At 37.0% G+C, this 25,069-nt stretch overlaps 2 protein-coding genes and 1 non-coding gene across 13 annotated transcripts in view; 1 reads left to right on the plus strand and 2 right to left on the minus strand.

Moving 5' to 3' along the window:
* Nucleotides 1–8,629, plus strand: part of CCDC181 (coiled-coil domain containing 181) — a 75,429-nt gene extending 66,800 nt beyond the window's left edge. For 8 of the 11 annotated variants that reach the window (XM_064594355.1, XM_064594353.1, XM_064594356.1 and 5 more), the window contains 2 exons: nucleotides 5,343–5,497; nucleotides 7,255–8,626. In XM_064594355.1, the coding sequence (XP_064450425.1) occupies nucleotides 5,343–5,497; nucleotides 7,255–7,414 (315 nt within the window). In that variant the 3' untranslated portion in view covers nucleotides 7,415–8,626. Of the gene's footprint in view, nucleotides 1–5,342; nucleotides 5,498–7,254 lie in introns of all 11 variants that reach the window. The other 3 variants (XM_064594359.1, XM_064594358.1, XM_054508070.2) reach the window with 3 other exon arrangements.
* A 2,733-nt stretch (nucleotides 8,630–11,362) lies between these two features.
* BLZF1 (basic leucine zipper nuclear factor 1) overlaps nucleotides 11,363–25,069 on the minus strand; it is a 28,295-nt gene continuing 14,588 nt past the window's right edge. The window contains exons 5-7 of the mRNA XM_045877514.3: nucleotides 21,478–21,606; nucleotides 17,082–17,301; nucleotides 11,363–12,700 (exon numbers count right to left, since the gene is read on the minus strand). Coding sequence (XP_045733470.1) covers nucleotides 12,515–12,700; nucleotides 17,082–17,301; nucleotides 21,478–21,606 — 535 coding nt within the window. The 3' untranslated portion in view covers nucleotides 11,363–12,514. The remainder of the gene's footprint in view (nucleotides 12,701–17,081; nucleotides 17,302–21,477; nucleotides 21,607–25,069) is intronic.
* On the minus strand, nucleotides 17,430–17,531 carry LOC123847283 (small nucleolar RNA U13). Its single transcript, XR_006791520.1, has one exon. It is a non-coding gene; the product is annotated as a small nucleolar RNA U13 (small nucleolar RNA).

Genomic DNA, 25,069 nt, shown 5'->3' on the forward strand with positions numbered 1-25,069 from the left:
ACCGGTTTTTTGGGGCTTTTGTTCTCTGGCGGCTTTCCCTGGTGGCTCTCTGCGTCTCTTCCGAGAGTCAGAGCAGAAGAGACCTTTTCCAACCCTCTGCCTCAGAGCAGAGAGATCGCAGTCTGTTCTTCAGTGAGCTCTCCAGGCCACACTGTCTCCATTTCTGTCTATGCTGATATAAACTGCAGCATCCTGGGTTGTGCGCCTCTCAGCAGTGCTCCCAGTCCTCACCTCCAGGCGGGGGCACATCTCTGCCCTTTGTTGCTTCTAAAACCGCCAGCCGCCCCCAGTTTGCACGCGCAGCCCTGCTGCTCTGGTTTCTGTCTAAAGTCCTTTCCCCACCACTACCGGTCTGTGAGTCTGTGTCCCGTCTCCAGCACGGGAGGCTATAGCTCACCGGTGGTGTAGGACCCTCACGGCCAGGCTTCCTTCTGCTGCCATTTATCCTCCGATATCTGCCCGTGGAATCACGGCTCCCCACTTCGTATCTCGAAACCAACCACCTGCGATACTCTGTTTGTAGAGATCCAGCTCTATCTTCTTACATCTCAGGCTGATTTCGTGGGTGTTCAGAGTGGTCTGGTAGATATCTAGCTCAATTCTGGGGACCGGTTGGAATAGGGTCCCCTACTCCTCCCCCATCTTTTCCCCCTCTCTGCCATTATTTTTACAATTTTTTTGGGGGGGGCTCCATTTTCTTGCTCTTTTTATTCTGGAAGTCCAATTTCACATACATTAGAAGACTTGCTATTATTTCACATGTTACTAAGGTTCTGTTAAAATTAAAATTAAAAAGTTAAAAATATTTTTCTTTGTTCAGTTTGCATAATTTCTATTGATCTGTCTTTGGGCATTGACACTTTTTTCTGCTGCATCTAGTTTACTATTAAGCCCATTCATAGAGTTTAGGTTGTTTTTTGTTTAAGTTTACATTCTTGTGTCTGTGATGTAAGTCTTTTTCTTTTTTAGCTTTCCTGAGGTATAATTGACAAAATTGTAAGATATTTAAAGTGTACATGAGAATTTGATACACATATACATTGTGAAAGGATTCTCCCCATTAAATTGATTAACATGTCTGTCACTTCACATATTTACTCCTTTTTTCTTTTGGTAAAATATTAAGTTCTACTCTCTTGGCATATTTCAATTATATAATACAGTGTAATCAACTATAGTCACAATGTTAATCACTAGATTCTCAGACATTTTTCATCTTACAGCTGCAAGTTTGTACCCTTTTACCAACCTCTCCCTATTTCTCCCACTCCTCAGCCCCTGGTATCCAGGCTTGCTTGCTTGCTTCCTTCCTTCTTTCCTTCCTTCCTTCCTTCCTTCCCTCTCTCCCTCTATCCCTCTCTCCCTCCCTCCCTCCCTCTCTTTTTTGATAATAGCTATCCTAACAGTAGCTCATGGTCATTTTGATTTGCATTTCCCTGATAATTAGAGGTACTGATGGTTTTTTCATGTTGCCTAATTGGATATGTGGTTTACACATATTTTCTCCCATTCCACAGGTTGTCTTTTCATTTTGTTGAAGGTTTCCTTTGCTAAGCAGAAGCTTTTGTTTGTCCTCTCACTTGCTTATTTTTGTTTATGTTGCCTTTGCTGTCAAATCCAAAAAAAATTATTTCTAAGAACAATATCAAGGAGCTTATTCTAATGTTTCCTTTTAGGAGTTGTTCAGGTTACACTCAAGTCTTCAATTCATTTTGAGTTATTTTTATATAGTGTATGGTAGAGGTCCATTTTGATTCTTTTGCATGTGGTAATCCAGTTTTCCCAAATCAATTAATTGAAGAGACTATCCTTTTCCCATTGTTTATTTTTTGTAACTTTTTTAAAATTAATTTACCATGTACACATGAGGTTATTTCTGAGCTCTCTCTTCTGTTACATTAATGTGTGCATTATTTTTTTATGTTAATACCATACAAGTTTTTGTTTTGGCTTAATATTTATTTTGTCTTATATAAGTATAGTTACCCCTGCTCTTTTTTAGTTTCTATTTACGTGGAATATCTTTTTCCATCTCTTTAATTTCAGTTTATATGTGTCCTAAAGCTGAATTTAGTCTCTTTAGGCAGCATGTAGTCGGGACTTGTTTTTATATCCATTCAGCTTTAGTGCATTTACATTAAAGTAGTTATTGATAGGTATGGAAATACTATTGCCATTTTGTTAAATGTTTTCTGGTTGTTTTGTAATTACTTTGTTCCCTTGTTCTGCTCTTATTCTTTTCCTTTGTGAGTTGGTGATTTTCTGTAGTGGTATGCTTTGATTCTTGCTCTTTATCTTTTGTGTATCTACTATATGTTTTTGCTTTATGATTACCATGAGACTCTCATAAACACCTTGTATTTATAACAGTCTGTTTTGGTTATAGTTATTTTTAATACTTTTATCTTTTAACCTTCATACTAGAGTTCTAAATGATTTACCTACCACCATTACATTAGGGTGTTATTAACTCTATATTTATTTTTGCCAGTGAGTTTTATACTTTCATATATTTTTTGCTACTAATTAGCATCCTTTTCTTTCATTACAACATTTCTTCTAAGGCATTTGAGTGGTGATGAATAGGTACCTTTGGCTTTTGTTTGTCTGAAAAGCTCTGATTTCTCCTCAATTCTGCTGGACATCTGTGCCAGGTAGTGTATTTTTGCAGGCTAAATGGAAGCCAGGCCTTCTGGCACAGCTGGGAAGGTATGTGGCTAAGCCCTTTCCAAAGAGAAACTGGGAGATGGGTGTTTTTTCCTGTTCCATCTGCACTGAGCCCAGGTGTATATCTGCAGGGCGATATTCCTGTGCCCATTAAGATCTACTTATTTGATTGCTACCATCTTGTGGTACTCATGAATGGAAGTTCCAGTGGCTATCAGAACCAGGTGACCTAGGAACCTGTTCTTTGGGTGCAGCCATAAAAATTTGGGTACAGCAGATGTTTGTAAATGTCCTTCATGGGAGATACTGGCTACTTAGAGCAGGTTACAGGGAGACAGCAGCAGAGGTGTCAACAGCCTTCTTGGTCCTTGGGGATGATGAAAGCTAGCCTTTAGAGGCATTCTAAATTAGAAGCCTGACCCTCAAGCAGCAGTTTTTCAAGTGTGCTGATGGACACACTCTTCCAGGAAAAGAATGGGAGATGGACTTTTTTACCTATTCCTTCTTTTTTTTTTTTTTAAGATTTTATTTATTTATTTGACAGAGAGAGACACAGTGAGACGGGGAACACAAGCAGGGGGAGTGGGAGAGGGAGAAGCAGGCTTCCCGCGGAGCAGGGAGCCCGATACGGGGCTCGATCCCAGGACCCTGGGATCATGACCTGAGCCGAAGGCAGACGCTTAACGACTGAGCCACCCAGGCGCCCCTTACCTATTCCTTCTGCTGAATCCTGGGATGATAGCCAGTTAAGAACTCCTTCTTTGTGTATTACTGTGACCACTGCTTGAAATACGCTGTCTCCAGATATCTGATAACTTTCTGTCTACATACCACCTTTCTCCTCATCTAGAATAACACTGCCCAATACAACTTTCTGGGTTGATGGGAATGCTCTATATCTGCATTGTCCAATAAAGTAGTCACTAGCCACGATGTGGCTCTTAAGCACTTGAAATGTAGCTAGTGTGACTGAAGTACTGAATTTTTAACTTTAAATAGCTACATGTGGCTAGTGGTCACTGTATTGGACAGTGCAATCATAGAATATATGAGAGAGGGAACTTTGTTTTTTCACTGATGCAACCCAGTACCTACGTGCCTGTAGATACTCTGTCGTAGATACTCTGTAAATATCTGCTAAATGAATAAATGAATAGAGATACCAATCAGTCCTGTTCACCTCTGAATCCTTGCCTCTTTTGATCTATAATTCCAGAATGAACACTTTTTGGTCATCTCCAGCCATTCCCAGACTTCTAGGTGTTTGGCAGTGATCCTTTAGGTCATCCATGGGTTATCTTCACAGACTTCAGCATTGTACATCAAAGATCCTAGATTATGTAAATTTTATAAATTAAACTGGAACATACTTGGCAATGTGAGTAATAGATAAAGGAAAAACCAGGGGCACCTGGGTGGCTCAGTCAGTTAAGCGTCTGCCTTCGGCTCAGGTCATGATCCCAGGGTCCTGAGATCGAGCCCCACTGGGAGCCTGCTTCTCCCTCTCCTCCCCCATCATGCTCTCTATCTCTTGCTCGCTATCTCTGTCTCTCTCTCTCAAATAAATAAAATCTAAAAAAAAAAAAAAAAGGAAAATGCAAGATGTAGGAAATGGTCCTCTCTACCATCGAGCTTCTCTTTAGGGGAAGTATTAAATGAATGCATCCTTTCCTTTGTGTTTTAGCCAGGCATCAAAATAATGAGGCATGCTTTCCCCTAGCCCCAAATCTGTCCCTTTGCTCTCTTTATTCTCCCAAATAAGAGCTCTTTCAACTTTTGAAAATTCTCTGAAGATAGTATCCATCATGAAGTTCTAGGAACCATACAATAAGCTACTCCCATTAGCTTTTACTTACGACAAAATCAGCATGGTTCTTATGAGAAAATTTTTATGGCTGCAAATCCTTATGGCCACCCTCCATAAGAGTGATTACATTTTGGAGATGAGCTTGACAGATGCTCTTACAAGTTAAAAAGAAAGGTAGAGGGCGCCTGGGTGGTTCAGTTGGTTAAGCGACTGCTTTCGGCTCAGGTCATGATCCTGGAGTCCCTGAATCGAGTCCCGCGTCGGGCTCCCTGCTCAGCAGGGAGCCTGCTTCTCCCTCTGACCCTCCCCCCCTCATGTGCTCTCTCTCTCTCATTCTCTCTGTCTCAAATAAATAAATAAAAAAAAAATCTTTAAAAAAAAAAAAAGGTAGAATTTAAAAGAAAGGATGAATAATAGAAGTGTTGGATCATTAGCTTTCAAACTGCATTCCAGGGAGCTCCTTCAGGAATTGTTACAAAGACCTCAACTCCATTCATATTATCTATCCCAATCCTTCTTCAAGCCCGTTTTATTTTTTTGTGCCATTGTAAAAAATTATTTTGTCAAAGAGCTCCTCATTGAGAAGTTTGCAAATTGCTGTAAAAACGCTTTTCATTTATTGATTACCTCAATAAGTTTTGAAAGATGCCAGATGGCAGTTAAATTCAGTGTTGAATTTTCTGACAGAGGTCAATGTGTGTTGCTGGTTCAAAGGTGATATAATTTGATTAGATACTAGGAGTACGGGGAATGAGGTTGGCATTATTATGAAAAATTGATGAGTGGAACATGTATTCTTGTACGGTCCTATAGGCAGGGCCTCAAAAAGTAGTTTTAGTTTATTTACAAAGCTTGTTTTTGTAATTAGCAGGAAAACAGAGATCCACAACAAGCTTTTCGATTATGGCTTAAAAAAAAGCATGAAGAGCAGTTGAAAGAAAGAAAGACAGAAGAACTACGAAAGCAAGAGGAATGCTTATTCTTCCTTAAAGGAACAGAGGGCCGCGAGCGGGCCTTTAAACAGTAAGTTCCAGGCCAGAGATGCTTCCCCTCTCCTCACAGTCCTTTCAGAGAGCTCGGTAGTCAATAAAGCTTGAAAATAAACCCCACAAAATATTTTATCTCTTATATTACATATCTATTCAATTGTAAATCCACACTTTTAAAAGTGTGTGAGAAAATTCTTTAGCTCCATATTTTGCATAATACCTATATACCATTCTTTCTTTCTTCAAGATATTTTCAATACCAAAATTATTTTATATTTTACCTGTCTGGTAACCTTTGATAGCCTACCATTTATTTGTTATTTTGTTCATTTTTTAGAGAAATGGGCCAAAGATAATGTACAGCTAATTCCTACATAGTCCTCAGAAAAACTGAATAAAGGGTCGCATTTCCCAAGAAATATTTTTCTATAAAGAAATTCAGGCTGAGAAGAAAGATCTGTATAGACCAAATTGAAAAAGAGATTTGGGCACACATTATGGTAGTTTAAGGCAAACCTGATCTTTTCAGTTACCTGGTTAAGACTTTATATTACCTGGCTAATTGTGAGGAAACAGACCTGGTTTCATAATTTTGCCAGTAACCCTTGGGAGAGGTAGTGAATATTGAATCCAGTTGCTTTAAGTTCCTTTCTTTCTTTCCTATCTTTTTCTTTCTTTGTTTCTTTGCTTCTTTCTTCCTTTTTTTTTTTCTCTTTTTAAACATATATAAATATTGTCAGAGAAGCAGTAAATGTGCATTGTGGAAATGGAGGGGGAAAAAGTCACATTTTCATCACCTAGAAATCACTGTCAGTACCTTAGTCCATATCTTTTAGATATTTCTCTGTACATTATAATTTTAAAATATAAATTGAGATCATATGTATATACTATTCTGTAATCTGCTTATTTTTATTAATAATCTCATCTAATATCCAGCCCATAATTATATTTTCCCAGTGGACCCCTAAATGATTACAGTTAATTTGCTCAAACTAGTGTCCAATTTGGGACCACACAACATTGGCTTATGATGTTAAGTCTCTTCTATTCTGATACATTTAGTTGTTTAGGGTTATTTCTGAAAACAACTGATGTATATATACACATGTGCACCGCATACACTTTCATATGTGTATGTACAGTTATTTTTGAGTTATTTTACCTAAGCAAGGTGTATAGATTTAAATTTGTTTGAATGTTGATTTTTCCTCCTCCTTTTTTGGGTGTTTTTTTATGCTTAGGCTTATATTTCCATTTTAAAGAAGAACTGTTTTGTGCAGTAAAAAGCAAGAACACATTAGTGTCCCTACCAACAAGAGCAAAGCAACATTTCTGCATGCTGGGATTCTTAACCTAATTGAGTCATATTTTGGAATACAGTTAGTTGTAAAAAATAAGTTAATTGGAATCTATCAAATACTTGATAGATTTTCTATGCTTAGATTTTCTATGCTTAGAAAATCATATTTAAACAAAAGAATAGGACCTATATCACATGTAAAATATTGTGTTTATTACTCAAAACTCAGGTTTTTTTTTTTAGTTGGCAGTCTCATTTTAAGACAAAGTTAATTTTAAGTATTTGATTGCAAATGTGACTGTGTTTCCTTGTGTGAGCTTAGGGGGTAAACCTGAAATTTTCATTAGTACTTTAATAATTTTTTCTTTGTGACTACAGCATTTCAATGTAAAGAAACTCAACTTCCTTTAATAGTCTGTAGCAATAACTTTATAGCAAGAAGAGTATTCACGTTGATACTCACCAGATCTTATCATATCTTTCTACAGATGGTTGCGAAGGAAACGGATTGAAAAACTAGTTGAGCAACAAGCTGCCAGAGAAAGAACTAGACAGCTCCGACTAGAAGCAAAGAATTCTAAACAATTGCAGAGCCACCTATATATGTCAGAAGCCAAATCTTTTCGTTTTACTGATCATTATAACTGAAAGTATCTATTAAGTACTTCATTTGGAAGCTGCTATCCTCAAAATTTTGGTTATCATTTCTTATGGCCTATGTGCTTTGGTCATACTCTAAATTATGGAAATGCTTTTTATCTTTGGCGATACAGTGAATTTCTTTTTTTTTTTTAATACTAAACAAAATAAATTTCTTCTCTCGCAGTATTGTATTGTGTTATACCATCTCATAGTCCATGCAACAAACTGAACAATAAATTAACTCTAGATTCCTTTACTTCTAAATTATTTTAGCATTTCTAGCTGGAAAGAACACAAGAAAGGAACAGATTTCTATTTTTAGTTTCTATTATTAAAAAAAGATCACAGTAGATCATTTCATGGAGCTGAAGGTGTGACCTCTTAAACAAGCCTTGTTCAGGGCCTTATACAAAATCCCATCTATGACAACTTTGAATTTGAATAGCTGTGGAAAGCTAAGAAATAGGGTAGGCTTACTTTCTCTGTTCTTTAAAAAAAGAAGATAGTAACAATTATGCATCCAATTTTGCTATATTACAAAATTAACTAGCTCTTATTGAGAGTTTATAATGTGCATGGTATTAAGTGCTTTACATAATTTGATACAATCCTTATAACAACCCTATTGGTCTTGTTTTGCAGATGAAGAAACTAAAGTATAGAAGGAGCAGTTTGCTCGCAGACTCTGATCTGTATAATTGCAAAATTCTTTCTTTTAGGCATATTATAAAATTTACAAACATTGGTAGATATTGTGAAATATTTAAGACTATACAGGAATCTGGTGTGTGGAGGAACAGTATCCTTGATATGTGTAAAGGCATTTAAAGGGTGGAAAACAAAGGTAAACATTACAAGTGTGATGGAGACTGGAGAATCACTGCAGGAGTTCTGTTAAAGCCTCAGAAGACAAGGTTCTTATCAACTGGGTATTTGTACCTTAATCACTTGACCCTAAATGAGAAAACAGAATTATTCAATCCTGTCTCAACTTCTTATAGCACTTTCAGCATACATCAGACAATTTAACGTTTCATTATAATTAGTCTTGTGTTGTTTAAAGTTATCTTTAATAATGAGAACCAATTTGACATTTAAATATTCCACGACATTTTTACAAAAAAGGCTGTTGGAATTTTGATAGAGATGCAGTGAATGTATAGATTGTTTTGGGTAGTACTGTCATTTTAATAAAATTGTCTTCTAATCCATAACACAGGATTTCTTTTCATTTAGTGCAACAAAATTTTGCAGTTTCACTGTACAGGTCTTTGACCTCCTTGGTTAAATTCATTCGCAAATATTTTCTTCTTTTGGATTCTACTGCCAATGGAATTATCTTCTTAATTTGTTTTTAGGTTGTATATTCAAAATCAAACACAAATGAATTTTGTGCATTGATAGATACTGTGTAACTTCACTGAATTTATCAACATCAGTTTTTTTTTTTTTTGTAAATTCCTTGGAATTTTCTATATATAGGATAATATCACCTGCAAATTGAGATAGTTTTACTGCTTCCTTAACAAATTGGATGCCTTTTATTTCTTTCTTGACTGATTACTTTGGCTAAGATTTCCAGTATAATGTAGAATAGTAGTGGTGAAAGTGAGCATTCTTGTCTTGATCTTAGGAGGAAAGCTTGTAGTCTTTCACTATTGAGTATGATGTTAGCTGTGGGGTTTTCCATAAATGCCCTTTATGAAGTTGAGGAAGTTCTATTCTTATTCCTCTATTTTACTTATTCCTATTCTTTGATCCCCTATTTTTCTGAGTGTTTTTATCATAAAAGGGTACTGGATTTTATCAAATGCTCTTCCTGTATCAAGTGAAATGATCACATGGTTTTCCTCTTTTGTTCTATTACATATGTGTATGTGTGTGTGTGTATATTACATTGATTTTCTTATGTTGAACTATCCTTGCATTCCTGAGATAAATACCACTTGGTCATGGTATATAATCCCTTTTCTATGCTATTGCCAGTAATTTGTTAGGAATTTTTTCATCTATATTCATACAAATATATGGTATTGGAAAGTTTTTTTTATTACTGATTTAATCTCTTTGTTATAGGCCTGTTCACATTTTGTTTTTTTCTTGAGTCGGTTTTGCTAATTTGTGTATTTCTAGGGATTTGTCCATTTCATCTAGTTTGTTACAATTATTAAGTACAATTATTCCTTTCTTTTTCTTTTAACTTGAGGTTGGTAATAATTTCCCCACTTTCATTTCTGATTTTTGTTTTTTGCATCTTCTTTTTTTCTTAAGTCAGTCTGGCTGTAGGTTTGTCAATTTTGTGGATCTTTCCAAAGAACCAACTTTTGATTTCCTTGATACTGTTTTTCTGTTCTCTATTTTTCTCTCTGCTCTAATTTTGATTTCCTTCCTTCTGATAGCTTTGGGCTTAGCTTGCTCTTTTTTTCCTAGTTCCTTATGGTATAATGTTAGGTTGTTGATTTAAGATCTTTTTTTTTTTATTTAGTAACTATTATTACTATTACTGACACTCTTAAACCAACCATTGCAGAAGTGTGACATTAGTTTGTGGTTATGAGTGTATGCACATTTTTTGTGTGTGTGATTATATATATATATATAACTTCCCATTTTGACCATTTTTTAAGTGTATAATTAAGTGGCATTAAGTATATTCATACTGTACAACCATCACCACTTTCCATCTCCAGAATTTTTCATCACCCCAATGGAAAGTCTGTATCTATTAAAAACTCTCCATTCTAGGGACACCTGAGTGGCTTAGTTGGTTAAGCATTTGCCTTCAGCTCAGGTCATGACCCCAGGGTCCTGGGATCAAGTCCCACATTAGGCTCCTTGCTCAGCAGAGAGCCTACCTCTCCCTCCGCCTGCTGCTACCCCCTGCTTGTGCTGACAAATAGATAAAATCTTCAAAAAAATAAAAATAGAAAATAAAAACTCTCCATTCGTCCTTTCCTTGACCCCCATAACCACTGTTCTACTTTGTCACTATGAATTTGATTGTTTCCTGTACCTACACTATTTGTCCTTTCGTTTCCAACTTATTTCATTCAGTGTAATGTATTAAAGGTTCATTTATGCTGTAGCATATATCAGATTTTCATTCCTTTTTAAGGATCATATTCCATTGCATGTGTACACATTTTGTTTATGCATTCATCCATCAAAGGACACCTGTGTTACTCCCACCTTTTGGCTACTGTGATTAATGTTGCTGTGAACACTGGTATAAAAATCTCTATTTGGGTCCTTGCTTTCAATTCTTTTGGGTATCTACTTAGAAGTGGAATTGCTGGATTATACGGTAATTGTATGCTTAATTTTTTGAGGAACTACCATACTGACTCCAAAAGTGGTTGCACCATTTTACATTCCCACCAGCTATGCACAAGGGTTCCAATTCCACATCCTTATCGACACTCATTATTTTCCTTCCTTGATAACAGCCATTGTAATGGGCATGAAGTGATATCAGTTTGCATTTCCTTAATGATTAGTGCTGTGGAGAATCTTTTGATACACTTACTGACTATTGTGTATATCTTTTTTAAGAGAAATTTCTCATGTTCTTTTCCCATTTTTTAATAAGGTTGTTTGATTTTTGGTTGCTGAATTGTAGATCCTTTATTCTAGACACTAGACCCTTATAAACCATATAAGTTGCAAATATTTTCTCCATTCTGTAGGTTGCCTTTTCATTCTGTGGATAGTGTCCTTTGGTGTACAAATGTTTTTAATTTGGATGAAGTTCAATTTATCCATTTTTTTCTTTTGTTGTCTGTGCTCCTGGTGCCATATCCAAGAAATCATTGCCAAATCCAATGTCATGAAGATTTTCCCCTGTTTTCTTCTAAGTTTTATACAAAGTAAACCCAAAGGAAAGGCTGAAGAATCAATTATAAATAGTGTAAGTTAGATGAAGACTTGAAAAGCACATTAAATCAATATTCAAAATAAAGAATGTAGAGAAATTTATTGCCATTTCAAAGTTTAACTTAGATGAATCAGACAAAAAACTCATTAGGTTGACATTAAAATATGTTTTTTCACCAGATTTGTCTTTAGATTTCTCTTTTAATAGGCAATTCTGCAACTAATATAGTGTAATTTGGTATAAACATATTGTGGATATTTTAAAAGGCTTATAAAAGGGTGTTTTATGATGGTCCACATAAACAATAATATATATTAATATAAATTAATAATGGATTGCATTTGGCGTTTGTACAATGTTCTAGAAGGATCCTACTTTCTCATTTTATATCAAATTGGATATTCCTATTGTGTTGCATTTGTCAAAACGAGCTCAGTAAAATCTATTTCTTTTATATATGTCAAGTTGTATCCATTCGAACTATGGAATTCCCCACATAAAACCAACATGAGAATACGTTTTGCTGAAACACTTGATAATGTGGCTATAAAATACTTATAATTTTCCTAACATACAGCATTTAGTTTTAAAATATTAGTCCCTTCACCCATAGTATTTCCACAAGCTGCCTTTGTAGTCCAAAATAAATCACCAAAAAGGGAATGGACACTCCCTTCACCCATCCCCCTGCCAGCTATTATTCCTTTAGAGTGGGGGCCAGAAAAATTTTCCCGTAAAGGGCCAGATAGGATATTTTAAGTTTTGCAGGCCAAACAAGCCCTGTGCATCTATTCAATTCTGCTGTAGTGCCAAAAAACCCCAAACCCAACAACCATAGACAACAGTAAATGAATGGCTGTAGCTGCATATGACCCACCCTGCATTAGAGTACCACAATTAAATCTGCTCATGTTAAACACACAGCAAGATATAACTTAGGGCCTAAAATAAAGGTAGGATCTTTTTCTTTCAGAGTCCTTTAGGAAAAGTATCATGTATGCCTGGAAACTATCATCTACTTTAAATATATCTACACGGTTTCATTCTTTTCTTATCCTGAGGTATTTATTAAGAAAGGGTAATCTGTGGTCCAGTACATGAAACATTGTTGGGGATATATATTACTTAAATAGAAAGTGACATTCTACCATTGTAAGAACTCCAGCTCCCAAATAATAATGACTCTTGGGTAAGAAGCAAGGGCCTGTAGCATGCCTCCAACATATTGAATGTTAAAGGACAATAAGTTCTCCCTGGCAGTGATTGCAGCAATTGAAAGTTATATTTTCATATCTAGTATAGGGATGAAATCGTCCAATATTTTTCTTTGTAGCAAGTAAGGCAGTTGGTGAAGACTCAGAAAATGGATTATCAGGTGAGCTTTCTGTACAGGTAACTGGATCCAAAATGCGTAGAACCTAAGGAAAATAAGAAGTAATGTCAGATGTATGCCTTAGGGACTCTAAAAACCCTTGGTTTTATTGATGTAAAACTACCTATAAAGCCCCATTTCATTAATATGTAACTACCATAAAAAATAACATCTCAGTGATGAGTTTGATTGGTTAGAGAACTTATCCCTTTTCCAAAAAGCTCTAAATTTAACAATGACTATTATATTACCTAGGTTACCTATTTTTCAAAAATGATGAAATTAATGTTCTTTTATGGATATTGGTGAAAAAGCATGAAAACACAGAAAAAAAATAAGGTTATATCAGTTCTACCTTAAGTGATGTCAATTTTTATCCTTAACCAAAAAACACCCACCACCTCCCCTCTATGGATCTTTCATTCAACTGCCTGGAATCAGGATTCTGCATTCTTTTAATGAAATCCTATTTCAAAGTTTTTAATTGATTGTAAAATCAATAGCTTTTCATTTCTCTATTTCTAATGTATATGCCATATTTTATGCTAACAATCATGTTCTTGTTTCTTGGATTTCATGGACACCATGCTTTCCTAATTCTTCTGCTCTGACTTGTTCTGCTGTTTCCCTGACTGAGACCCACAACATGAGGAACTGTTGGGTTGAAAAAAATGCTCCAGTTAAGGGCAAAGATAACATGCTTATTCAAAGCTCCTGTTTCTTATGTTTATATTCTCTCAACGATCATCCCATGAGGAGGATGGGTTATGGTGCAAATGAGGTAGGCACTACGGTTGGAAAGGAACTGTGAAAAGCAGCGGGGGAAAGAACTTTTTTTTTTTATGTAAGCCGATGCCTTACATAAGGAGCTTTCAGATATGGTTGGATATGCTTGTTTCTCTCACTCTCATGTTGTCCAGCAGTGTTTTTTCCTTCTAAGTTACTACCATACCCAAAGACTTACAGCTAATTTAAGAACATCCTGGCACTATTTAAGAGCCAGCATTCTATTTTAGGACCTCTGTTTTGCAAATATATTGAGGTTTTTTCCATTGAATTTTTGAGATCTATTTTTTGTAAAATTTGGTTGGATGCTAGAGGGTATGGAAATACTCTCTATATGCTAGTACATTCTATGTCTGTAGAGAGAGAGAGAAAATACCGAAGGAGTACAGTGGAAGGAGACGGAGATACCAGTACAGACAGGTTTCTAGATTTTAGCCTGGAATTAATGCGGAAGGATTTAAGCAGGGTACCTTTCAGAGAAATCATGCTGTACACAGTTGGAAGATAGGGGAAAGGGCAGGCATTAAAAGCAGACAAGGGAAGAACAAAGAAAGGGAGTTTACTGCAGTAATCTAGCTAAGAAATGATAACCTTGAAGCAATGGGCTGAAAGGCTCAAGAGACCCTAAGAAAGTAGGACTGTCAGTTATGTTCACTAAGAGAATGTGGTGGATAAAGGATCGGGAAAAGGGGATCTAGACCAAGCCCTGAGGATACCCAATATCGCACAGTAAAACAGAATGGTCAGAAAAAAGAGAAAAGCCAGGAGGGTGTGCAGTTATGGAAGCCAAGAGAAGGGAGTGTTTCAAGAAAGGTGGGGCAGTCAATTATACCACATGCTACTGGCAGCAACCAAGGAGGCAAGGACAGTTTCCCAACAAGGAGAACGGAAAGGATAAACTCAACCGGGTACTGATTCATTATGTAAATAGCTGAGCACCTACTATGTGTAAAGGATTACTATGCCAGACCTTGAGGAAACATAAAATACAGTCCTCACCCTTAAGGGGCTTACAGTTTGGGGGGGTGGGGAATCAAACAACTGCAATTTAACATGATAAAGAGCTACAATAGATAAATGCACAAAACACAATGGAAGCCTGGGGAAAGGACCCTCTAAGTTTGCCAGTGAGCTTCAGGGAGGGCTGATTCTTAAAGGCAGAGAGGTGCTGGGAGGGCAGTCTGGGCAGAAGTAAGTATGAACAGAGGCTTGAGATATAGTGGCACGTCTGTGCAGTGAAAAGTGGTTAATGCTGCTGGGATTTGAAGAGCAGGGGGTGGGGACACCTGGCTAATAACCTTGGGAAGAGAAGATGGAATAAAGATTTTAAAGCTTTCTATTCAATATGAAAGAATTGAGATTCCATAATGAGGGAGACTGGCATCTGTCTGAACAGGAGTACCAACACAAGTGGATTGACTTTTTCCTTTTTTTTGGACTGGCATTTTAAAAATAACTGTCTGGCAACAGAGGATGGTCTGGAGGTAGGTAAAAAGCAAGGGGTCAATACTGGTGAAGAGGCTACTGCAATAATTAAGGCTGGAGGGTAGGTGTGTGAACTTAGAAGAGGGTAAATTTACCCTCTTTTACAAATCCTACTTTTTACAGGATTTGTAAAACCAACAGGATTATGGGATGGAAGAAAATAAAATAAAAATGGTATCTACCATTTATTGAGAAATTACTATATATTAGAATCTGCTATGAGCTTTATATGCATTAATTTTATGAAATCCTCGAAACATCTATATAGTGGTATAGTTCACTAAGATAGGGAGTAGAAGAGAAGTGGGTTTTTTTCTTCTTTTTGAGGGAAGGGGAAATACAGATGTAAAAGCAAGGAGGAGAGAGGTTGTTCTATTTTTAGCTGTCTGAGATGTGCATATGGAGATGTCACGCTGGGTATGTCTCTTGAACCCAGAAAAAAATGTCTCAGTTGAAGTCCCAAGCATAAAACTACCAGGACTAGGATTGTCCCTAGAGAATCTAGGAAGTTGTTATGAGAGGAAAGGCTCAAGAGTGGGCCTGGGAGGAGGATGCCTCACCCTCTGCCAAATTCTGAAAAAGAATGGTCAGAGAAGCAGTGAGTAGCCGGCCGTGTAGTGTTGCAGAAACTAAGGGAGTCTGAAAAGCATGGGGAGCAGATTCCTATGGAACAACAACACTTAAAGGAGGAAAAAAGGTGATGAAGAAGAGTTCTGAGAGGGAGTAGGAGAGGGCCAAGAAAGAGTAAGGTCACAGAAGTCAAGGGGATATCAAGGACGGAGTGCTGATACATAAAATATGGTAATAAAGTATTTCAACATTAATGACCTTTATACGAGCATGATTTGAGAACAGTGGAGCTGGAAGGCCACCGGGTAAGTGATGGCAGGACCTGAGGAACGGATGGTATGGGAGTACATACAAGTGTGCACAGTCTGTCCCAAGGTTCTCACCTATAAAGGTGATAAGGCCTTATCAGAGAACTTAGGATAGAGGGAAGATTTTTCTTTTTTAGATGGAAGACACCTGGGCGTGTTATAAGCCAAAGAAGAAAGAGCTGACAGACAGAAAGGATGCTCTGGGGAGGCCTGCTGAACCTGGAGGGGAGCTGAGCCTTGGAGAGGAGAGACACCTCTTCCAGTGAGAGAAATGTATATAAGACTGGTTGCCACACAGGTAGGCTTCTAGATAGCAAGTGGAATTTCGAAGAAATTTTCTGCCCCTGCCTTCTTTTTCTGTGAACTAGGAACCGAAATCATTTGCTGAATGTGAGGTCATAGTTTGACAAGTACAGAAACAAAGAAGGCAAGCAGCTGAACTGACAAAGGACTGAAGTGTTCAGGGTACCTGAGAGAAGGATGATAAGGGAAAAAGACACCTAAGAATGAAATCTAGGCAAGCTACGGCAGGAAAAGAAGCCAGGAGAGTGAGCTGCTCAGATGAAAAAAAATGTAGTGATCAAGGGAATAAAAATTATGTGATCACAGGGGTAATCAGAATAAAGAATAGGGGCTGGAAAAAAAGTTGAGAGCACAGATCGTGGAGAGAGGTGTTGAGTTGATTTTAAAAGTGGAATAGTTCTGGTTAATGACAAAGCCTAAGACAGGGAGATAGGAGTCAGATACTGAAATGTATGGAGGTGACCTTGGCTGTGCCCGTAGAACCGGGAGACCACAGCATTTGACAGCTCATCGGCATGAACCCTGAATTCACCCAGGACTGTAGGTACCAGGGGTACACTATTTGATTCTGCAGCATTTGGCACATTCATATCTATATATGGGTATTAACAAATAATTTCTGATGTCAGAAGTAATCTATTATCTACTCATGATTGTTGAATTAAAAATTCTACACTAATTTTCATATCACAATGAACTCAAGTACAAGATTATCACTGATTCAGTAGCTAAAAGACAGGCCCTTTCAAAACAACTAATTTGCTCCTTAAGGACAGAGTAAAAAATGTTTCAGGAATTAAAGCACGGATGAGGAAACAATTTTCTCCAAGATCACAAGCTCATTAGCACGAGAATCAGGTTTAGATCCCATAATTCCTAACTCCTAATGCCAAGCACTTTGCATTATAACATACCACCTTTGAGTAAGAGGACAGTCTTAGAAGTTCCACAGTCCAGAAAAGAGAAATATTTTACCGTTTCAGCCATTTTTTCTGCTGGGGTGCTGTAGAATTCAACCGTTGATGGAATCTTTTTTTGACCGTTAGTGCCAACATTTCCCAGAAGATGAGCATTTACAGCTTTTGCCAACTTGTGATTTTTTAATGCTAGTTCTGTTGTGGTGTGAGGCTGTGTACTAGGGTAGTAAGTTTGCTCTCTTCCCCACTGCAAGGACACCAGGAGCTCCTCCAATAATCTGCACAGAACACACAGGAACACTGAATATTAATAAGAGGATAAAACATGAAAATCAAGAATACTCAATAAATGAGAAACCTGAAATTCTTCACAAATCACATAGTATCTCTTTTTTTCTTTTTTTCACGTCAGAGGGGTAATGTGCCGAGGTTGTAACAAGGTTTGAGGGAGGTACGTCACACAACGACGTGAACACCCAATCATCACGCTTATGAACTACAAAAGGATCTACATAGTATCTTTCTCCTATATCTTTTTCTCAGAGTTCAATAAATTGGGAATTCTGGTAAAATAAGACTACAGAAAGCATTTATATATTTATCAGGTAATTATCTGGGAGTCATTCAACAAACAGTACTTCTGACGGAGCCACCCAGGTGCCCCAAACAGTACTTTTTTTAGTTCTCATATTTTAGTACAGGTAAAATATACTAATATACTCATCTAGTAGTAATAGGATTGTATTAGTAGTAGTAGTAGTAGTAGTAGTAGTAGTAGTAGTAATTGATCTGACTTGTGTATCTATTATGTGTTTTTTCATGAGTTACATTAACGGATTTTTGAATGATAAACCAACTTACAAACCCTAGGATAAAATATATTTGGCCATGATGTATAAGGATATATATATCTTCTTTTTATATATTGTTGGATTAGGACTTTTGCATCTATGTTCATTGGAAATACCGGTCTGTAGTTTTCTTGTAATATCTCTGTCTGGTTTTGGTATCAAGATAATGCTGCCTCATAAAGTCAGTTGGAAATTATTTCCTTCTCCTGTTTTCTAGAAGAGTTTTTGTAAATTTGGCTTTATGTTTTCCTTAGTTGTTTGCTAGTATCCTTCAGTAAATCCATTTATGCCTGGAGTTTTCTTTATTGAAAGGTTATTATTATTTTTTTTAATTTAATTTAATTTTATTAGGTGATGTTAGTCACCATACAATACATCATTAGTTTTTTTTTTTTTTTTAAAGATTTTATTTATTTATTTGACAGAGAGAGACACAGTGAGAGCAGGATCACAAGCAGGGGGAGAGGAAGAGGGAGAAACAGGCTTCCCGCAGAGCAGGGAGCCCGATGCGGGGCTCGATCCCAGGACCCTGGGACCATGACCTGAGCCGAAGGCAGACGCTTAACGACTGAGCCACCCAGGTGCCCCAATACATCATTAGTTTTTGATGTAGTGTTCCATGATTCATTGTTTGCATCTAACACCCAGTGCTCCATGCAATACGTGCTCTCCTTAATACCCATCACCGGGCTAACCCATCCCCCAACCTATCTCCCCTCTAAAACCCTGTTTGTTTCTCGGAGTCCATAGTCTCTCATGGTTCGTCTCTCCCTCCAATTTCCCTTCCTTCATTTTTCCCTTCCTTCTCCTAATGTCCTCCATGCTATTCCTTATTTTCCACAAATAAGTGAAACCATATGATAATTGACTTTCTCTGCTTATTTCACTTAGCATAATCTCCTCCAGTCCCATCCATGTTGATGCAAAAGTTGGGTATTCATCCTTTCTGATGGCTGAGTAATATTCCACTGTATATATGGACCACATCTTCTTTATCCATTCATCTGTTGAAGGGCATCTCGGCTCTTTCCACAGTTTGGCTATTGCGGACATTGCTGCTATGAACACTGGAATGCTTATGGCCTTTCTTTTCACTACATCTGTGTCTTTGGGGTAAATACCCAGGAGTGCAATTGCTGGGTCATAGGGTAGCTCTATTTTTAATTTTTTGAGGAATCTCCACACTGTTTTCCAAAGTGGCTGTATCAACTTGCATTCCCACCAACAGTGTAAGAGGGGTCCCCTTTCTCCACAACCTCTCCAACATTTGTTGTTTCTTGCCTTGTCAATTTTTGCCATTCTACCTGGTGTAAGGTGGTATCTCAATGTGGTTTTGATTTGAATTTCCATGATGGCTAATGATGATGAACATTTTTTCATGTGTCTGTTAGCCATTTGTATGTCTTCTTTGGAGAAGTGTCTGTTCATGTCTTCTGCCTATTTTTTGACTTGATTATTTGTTTTTTTGGGTGTTGAGTTTGAGAACTTCTTTATAGATCTTCGAAATCAGTGCTTTGTCTGTAGTGTCATTTGCAAATATCTTCTCCCATTCTGTGGGTTGAATGGTTTTTAACTAAAAATTCAATTGCTTTAATAGGTCAGGCTATTCAGGCTCTTTGTCTTGAGTACCCTTTGGTAGTTTAATGTCTTTTAAGCACTCTGTCCATTTCATTTAAGGTGTTGAATTTACTGGCACAGAGTTCTTCATAGTATCCCCTTAATCATCTTTTTATGTCTATAGAGTCTACGTGAAATACCCACTCCTCATTCCTTTGGGGTTGTTTTTTTTTTTTTTTTCCCGATCATACTGCCTAGAGGTTTCTTAAATTTATCTCTTCAAAGAACCAGCATTTGGCTTTCTATTTCATTATTTCTGCTCCCATTCTTATTATTTTCTTTTGTCTGCTTAATTTGCTCTTTGCGTTTCTTAAAGATGAAGCTTATATTACCAACAAGACCTTTATTTTCTACTATGAGCATTTAAAGAAGCTATAAATTTCCCTCTAAACACTGCTTTAGTTGCCTCCCACGAAATCTGATATTTTGATATACAGTTTACCCTTGAACAACATGGGTTTGAACTATGTGGGTCCACTTAAAGGCCGATTTTTTTTGATAAATACAGTATAGTGCCGTAGATGTATTTTCTCTTCCTTATGATTTTAGTTTATTTTTTCTCTTCCTTATGATTTTAGTAACAATTTATTTTCTCTAGCTTACTTTATTGTTAAGAATGTACTATATAATATGTAGAACATATAAAATATGTGTTAACTATTTATATTATATATATATTTTTAAAGATTTTATTTATTTATTTGACAGAGAGAGACACAGCGAGAGAGGGAACACAAGCGGGGGAGTGGGAGAGGGAGAAGCAGGCTCCCTGCAGAGCAGGAAGCCCGATGCGGGACTTGATCCCAGGACCCTGGGATCATGACCTGAGCTGAAGGCAGTCGCTTAACCAACTGAGCCACCCAGGCGCCCAACTATTTATATTATTGGTAAGACTTCTGGTCAAGAGTAAGCTGTAAGTAGGTACATTTTTGCGGGAGTCAAAAGTTATGCAAGAATTTTCAACTGCAGGGAGGGTCAGCCTCCCCAACCCCTGTGTTGTTCGAGGGTCATCTGTATTATGTTTTTATTCTTATAATTTCCCGTGATTTCTTCAACTCTTACTGATTTGATTTGTAATAAATCAATTATAGGCCTTGACTTATGATGGTTCGGTGAATGACTTTTTGACTAATGACGGTGTGAAAGTGATTAACATTGAATAAAAACTGTACTTTGAATTTTGAATTTTTATCTATTTCTGGTCTAGCAATATGCAGTACCATATTTCTCATGTTGCTGGACAGTGGGAGAAAGCCACAGCTCCTAGCAAGCTACATGATCATGAGGGTAAACAACCGATACAACAGTTTTGTACCTGTACAACCATTCTGTTTTTCATTTTCAGTGCAGTGTTCAATTACTGAGATATTCAACACTCTATGATAGGATAGGCTTTGTATGAGATGATTTTGCCCAAGTACAGGCTAATGTAAGGAGCATGTTTAAGGTAGGCTAGGCTAAGCCATGATGTTCAGTAGGCTAGGTATATTGAATTAATTTTTGACTTATGATATTTTCAACTTGCAATGAGTTTATTGGGATGCCACCCCATTATAAGTCGAGGAAGATCTGTGTATAGAAGTATAAATTGATGTTCTTCCTTAAAAGAAGTTCTGGAGTGCCTGAAAGTAAACTCTAATACTGTAGAATAGTCCTTAAAAAGATCTCCTTCCAAAGGAAAGATAGGTATACTTTTTGGCTTTTACCAAAAATTATACAAAACTGCTATAACTATAACCAAAAACTACTTTTAAACCCAGAGATTTCTTCTATTATAGCTATAATTATTTCTCTCTCAATTAAGAACATAAGAAGCATGTAGTCTTATTTTTTTTTGGTCTTCTTCCCTCTCTGGGCATCTATTTTAAAATGCTATTTGAAGAATATGCTCAATAAAAGTTATTAAATGTAGAAACACTAAAGAACTATCACAGTAACAAAAATTGCAAGAGAAAGAAGGGGTCAGAATGTAAACAAATGCCATACTTCTGGGTAGCTATCATTTCCTGACGAAACTGTTCCCGTTCACTCAGGAGATCTTGAATAGCACTCTGTGCATCGCGGTTTTGACGCTGCAATCCTGCTCTGGAACTGGTTAACTCATCTGCCATTACCCTGGAAAAGATGAAAAAATCACATATAAATTCTCTGACAGTAACACACTGTAAAGAAGTTAATATACTTCATTTTCATTTTCAAAAGCTTACGAAGAAGACTGAACACAGTCAAGTTACTTCTCCATTTTTAAATCTTCACTAAAAAGCATTTAAAATGTTTATGATCTTAGAACTCGTTGAAGGGATTTAAAAAATATTTGTTTACAAAATGACAAAGAAGAAGTTATTTAACTTTCCTATAGAGTGACTTTTGGAATGTACCTCAATCTAACTCTAGGTTGACCAAATTTTGAAAAAATTAACATTGATTAAATGTTTTTATATTTATTTTTTTATTTTTAATTTATTTTTAACTTTTTAAAAATTTTATTATGTTAGTCACTACACAGTAGTACATCATTAGGTTTTGATGTAGCGTTCCATGATTCATTGTTTGCATATAACACCCACTGCTCCATGCAATACGTGCCCTCCTTAACACCCATCACTGGGCTAACCCATCCCCCCACCCTCCTCCCCTCTAGAACCCTCAGTTTGTTTCTCGGAGTCCATAGTCTCTCATGGTTCGTCTCTCCCTCCAATTTCCCTTCCTTCATTTTTCCCTTCCTTCTCCTAATGTCCTCCATGCTATTCCTTATTTTCCACAAATAAGTGAAACCATATGATAATTGACTTTCTCTGCTTGACTTATTTCACTTAGCATAATCTCCTTCAGTCCCATCCATGTTGATGCAAAAGTTGGGTATTCATCCTTTCTGATGGCTGAGTAATATTCCACTGTATATATGGACCACATCTTCTTTATCCACTTGTCTGTTGAAGGGCATCTCAGCTCTTTCCACAGTTTGGCTATTGTGGACATTGCTGCTATGAACACTGGGGTGCTTATGGACCTTCTTTTCACTACATCTGCGGGGTAAATACCCAGCAGTGCAATTGCTGGGTCATAGGGTAGCTCTATTTCTAATTTTTTGAGGAATCTCCACACTGTTTTCCAAAGTGGCTGTACCAACTTGCACCCCCACCAACAGTGTAAGAGGGTTCCCCTTTCTCCACAACCTCTCCAACATTTGTTGTTTCTTGCCTTGTCAATTTTTGCCATTCTACCTGGTGTAAGGTGGTATCTCAATGTGGTTTTGATTTGAATTTCCATGATGGCTAATGATGATGAACATTTTTTCATGTGTCTGTTGGCCATTTGTATGTCTTCTTTGGAGAAGTGTCTGTTCATATCTTCTGCCCACTTTTTGACTTATTTGTTTTTTGGGTGTTGAATTTGAGAAGTTCTTTATAGACCTTGGATATCAGCCCTTTGTCTGTAGTGTCACTTGCAAAAACCTTCTCACATTCCGTGCGTTGCCTCTTTGTTTTGTTGACTGTTTCCTTTGCTGTGCAGAAGATTTTTATCTTGATGAAGTCCCAAAAGTTCATTTTTGCTTTTGTTTCCCTTGCCTTTGGGGACATGTCTTGAAAGAAGTTGCTGTGGCCGATGTCGAAGAAGTTACTGCCTATGTTCTCCTCTAGGATTTGGATGGATTCCTGTCTCACATTGAGTTTTCATTGATTTTGAGTTTATCTTTATGTATGGTGTAAGAGGCTGGTCGAGTTTCATTCTTCTGTATATAGCTGTCCAATTTTCCCAGCACCATTTATTGAAGAGATGGACTTTTTTCCATTGCATATTTTTTCCTGCTTTGTCAAAGATTATTTGACCATTGAGTTGAGGGTCAATATCTGGGCTCTTTATTCTGTTCCATTGATCTATGTGTCTGTTTTTGTGCCAGTACCATGCTGTCTTGGTGATCACAGCTTTGTAATATAACTTGAAATCAGGCAACGTGATGCCCCCAACTCTGTTTTTTTTCTGTTTCAACATTTCCTTGGTGATTCGGGGTCTTTTCTGATTCCATACAAATTTTAAGATCGTTTTTTCCAGCACTTTGGAAAATGCCATTGGTATTTTGATCGGGATGGCACTGAAGGTACAGATTGCTCTGGGCAGCATCGACACTTTAACAATGTTTATTCTTCTGATCCATGAGCATGGAATGTTTTTCCATCTTTTTGTGTTTTCAATTTCTTTCATGAGTGTTCTGTAGTTCCTAGAGTATAGATCCTTTACCTCTTTGGTTAGATTTATTCTGAGGTATCTTACGGCTTTTGGTACTATTGTAAATGGAATCGTTTCTCTAATTTCTCTTTCTACAGTTGCATTAGTGTATAAGAAAGCAACTGATTTCTGTGCATTGATTTTGTATCCTGCCACATCACTGAATTGCTGTATGAGTTCTAGTAATTTGGGGGTGGAGGCTTTGGGTTTTCCACATAAAGTATCATGTCATCTGTGAAGAGAGAGAGTTTGACTTCTTTGTCAATTTGAATACCTTTTATTTCTTTTTATTGTGATTGCTGTTGCTAGGACTTCTAGTACTATGTTGAACAATAGTGGCGAGAGTGGGCATCCTTGACGTGTTCCTGATCTTAAGGGAAAGGCTCCCAGCTATTCCCCATTGAGAATGATATTTGCTGTGGGTTGTTCATAGATGGATTTTATGAACTTGAGGAATGTTCCCTCTATCCCTATACTCTGAAGAGTTTTAATGAGGAAAGGATGTTGCCTTTTGTCAAATGCTTTTTGTGCATCAACTGAGAGGACCATATCATTCTTCTCTCTCCTCTTATCAATGTGTTCTATCACACTGATTGATTTGCGAATGTTGAACCACCCTTGCATCCCAGGGATAAATCCCACTTGTTCGTGGTGGATGATCCTTTTAATGTATTGTTGGATCCTATTAGCTAGCATGTTGTTGAGGATTTGGAATCCATATTCATCGGGGATATCAGTCTGAAATTCTTTTTTGATGGGGTCTTTGCCTGGTTTGGGGTTCAGGTAATGCTGGCCTCATAGAATGAGTCTGGAAGCTTTCCTTCTGTTTCTATTTCTTTTGAAACAGCTTCTGGAGAATAGGTATTATTTCTTCTTTGAATATTGGTAGAATTCCCCAGGGAATCCATCAGGCCCTGGACACTTTTGTTTTTTGGGAGGTTTTTCATCACTGCTTCAATTTCATTACTGGTTATTGGTCTATTCAGGTTGTCTATCTCTTTCTATTTCAGTCTTGAGAGTTTATAGGTTTCCAGGAAGACATTCATTTCTTCCAGGTTGCTTATTTTATTGGCATATAGTTGTTGATAATAATTTCTAATAATTGTTTCTATTTCCTTGGTGTTAGTTGTGATCTCTCTCCTTTCATTCATAATTTTATTAATTTGGGTCCTTTCTCTTTTCTTTTGGATACATCTGGCCAGTGGTTTACTGATCTTATTAATTCTTTCAAAGAACCAGCTTCTAGTTTCGTTGATTTGCTCTACTGTGTTTCTGGTTTCTAATTCATTGATCTCTGCTCTAATAATTATTTCTCTTCTAACACGTGGCTTAGGCATTTGTTGCTTTTTCT

Source organism: Mirounga angustirostris, unplaced genomic scaffold, assembly GCF_029215605.1.
Source record: "Mirounga angustirostris isolate CCGP_5_RB_7025 unplaced genomic scaffold, mMirAng1.0.hap1 SCAF_6, whole genome shotgun sequence".
In the NCBI taxonomy this organism is placed as follows: Eukaryota; Metazoa; Chordata; class Mammalia; order Carnivora; family Phocidae; genus Mirounga; species Mirounga angustirostris.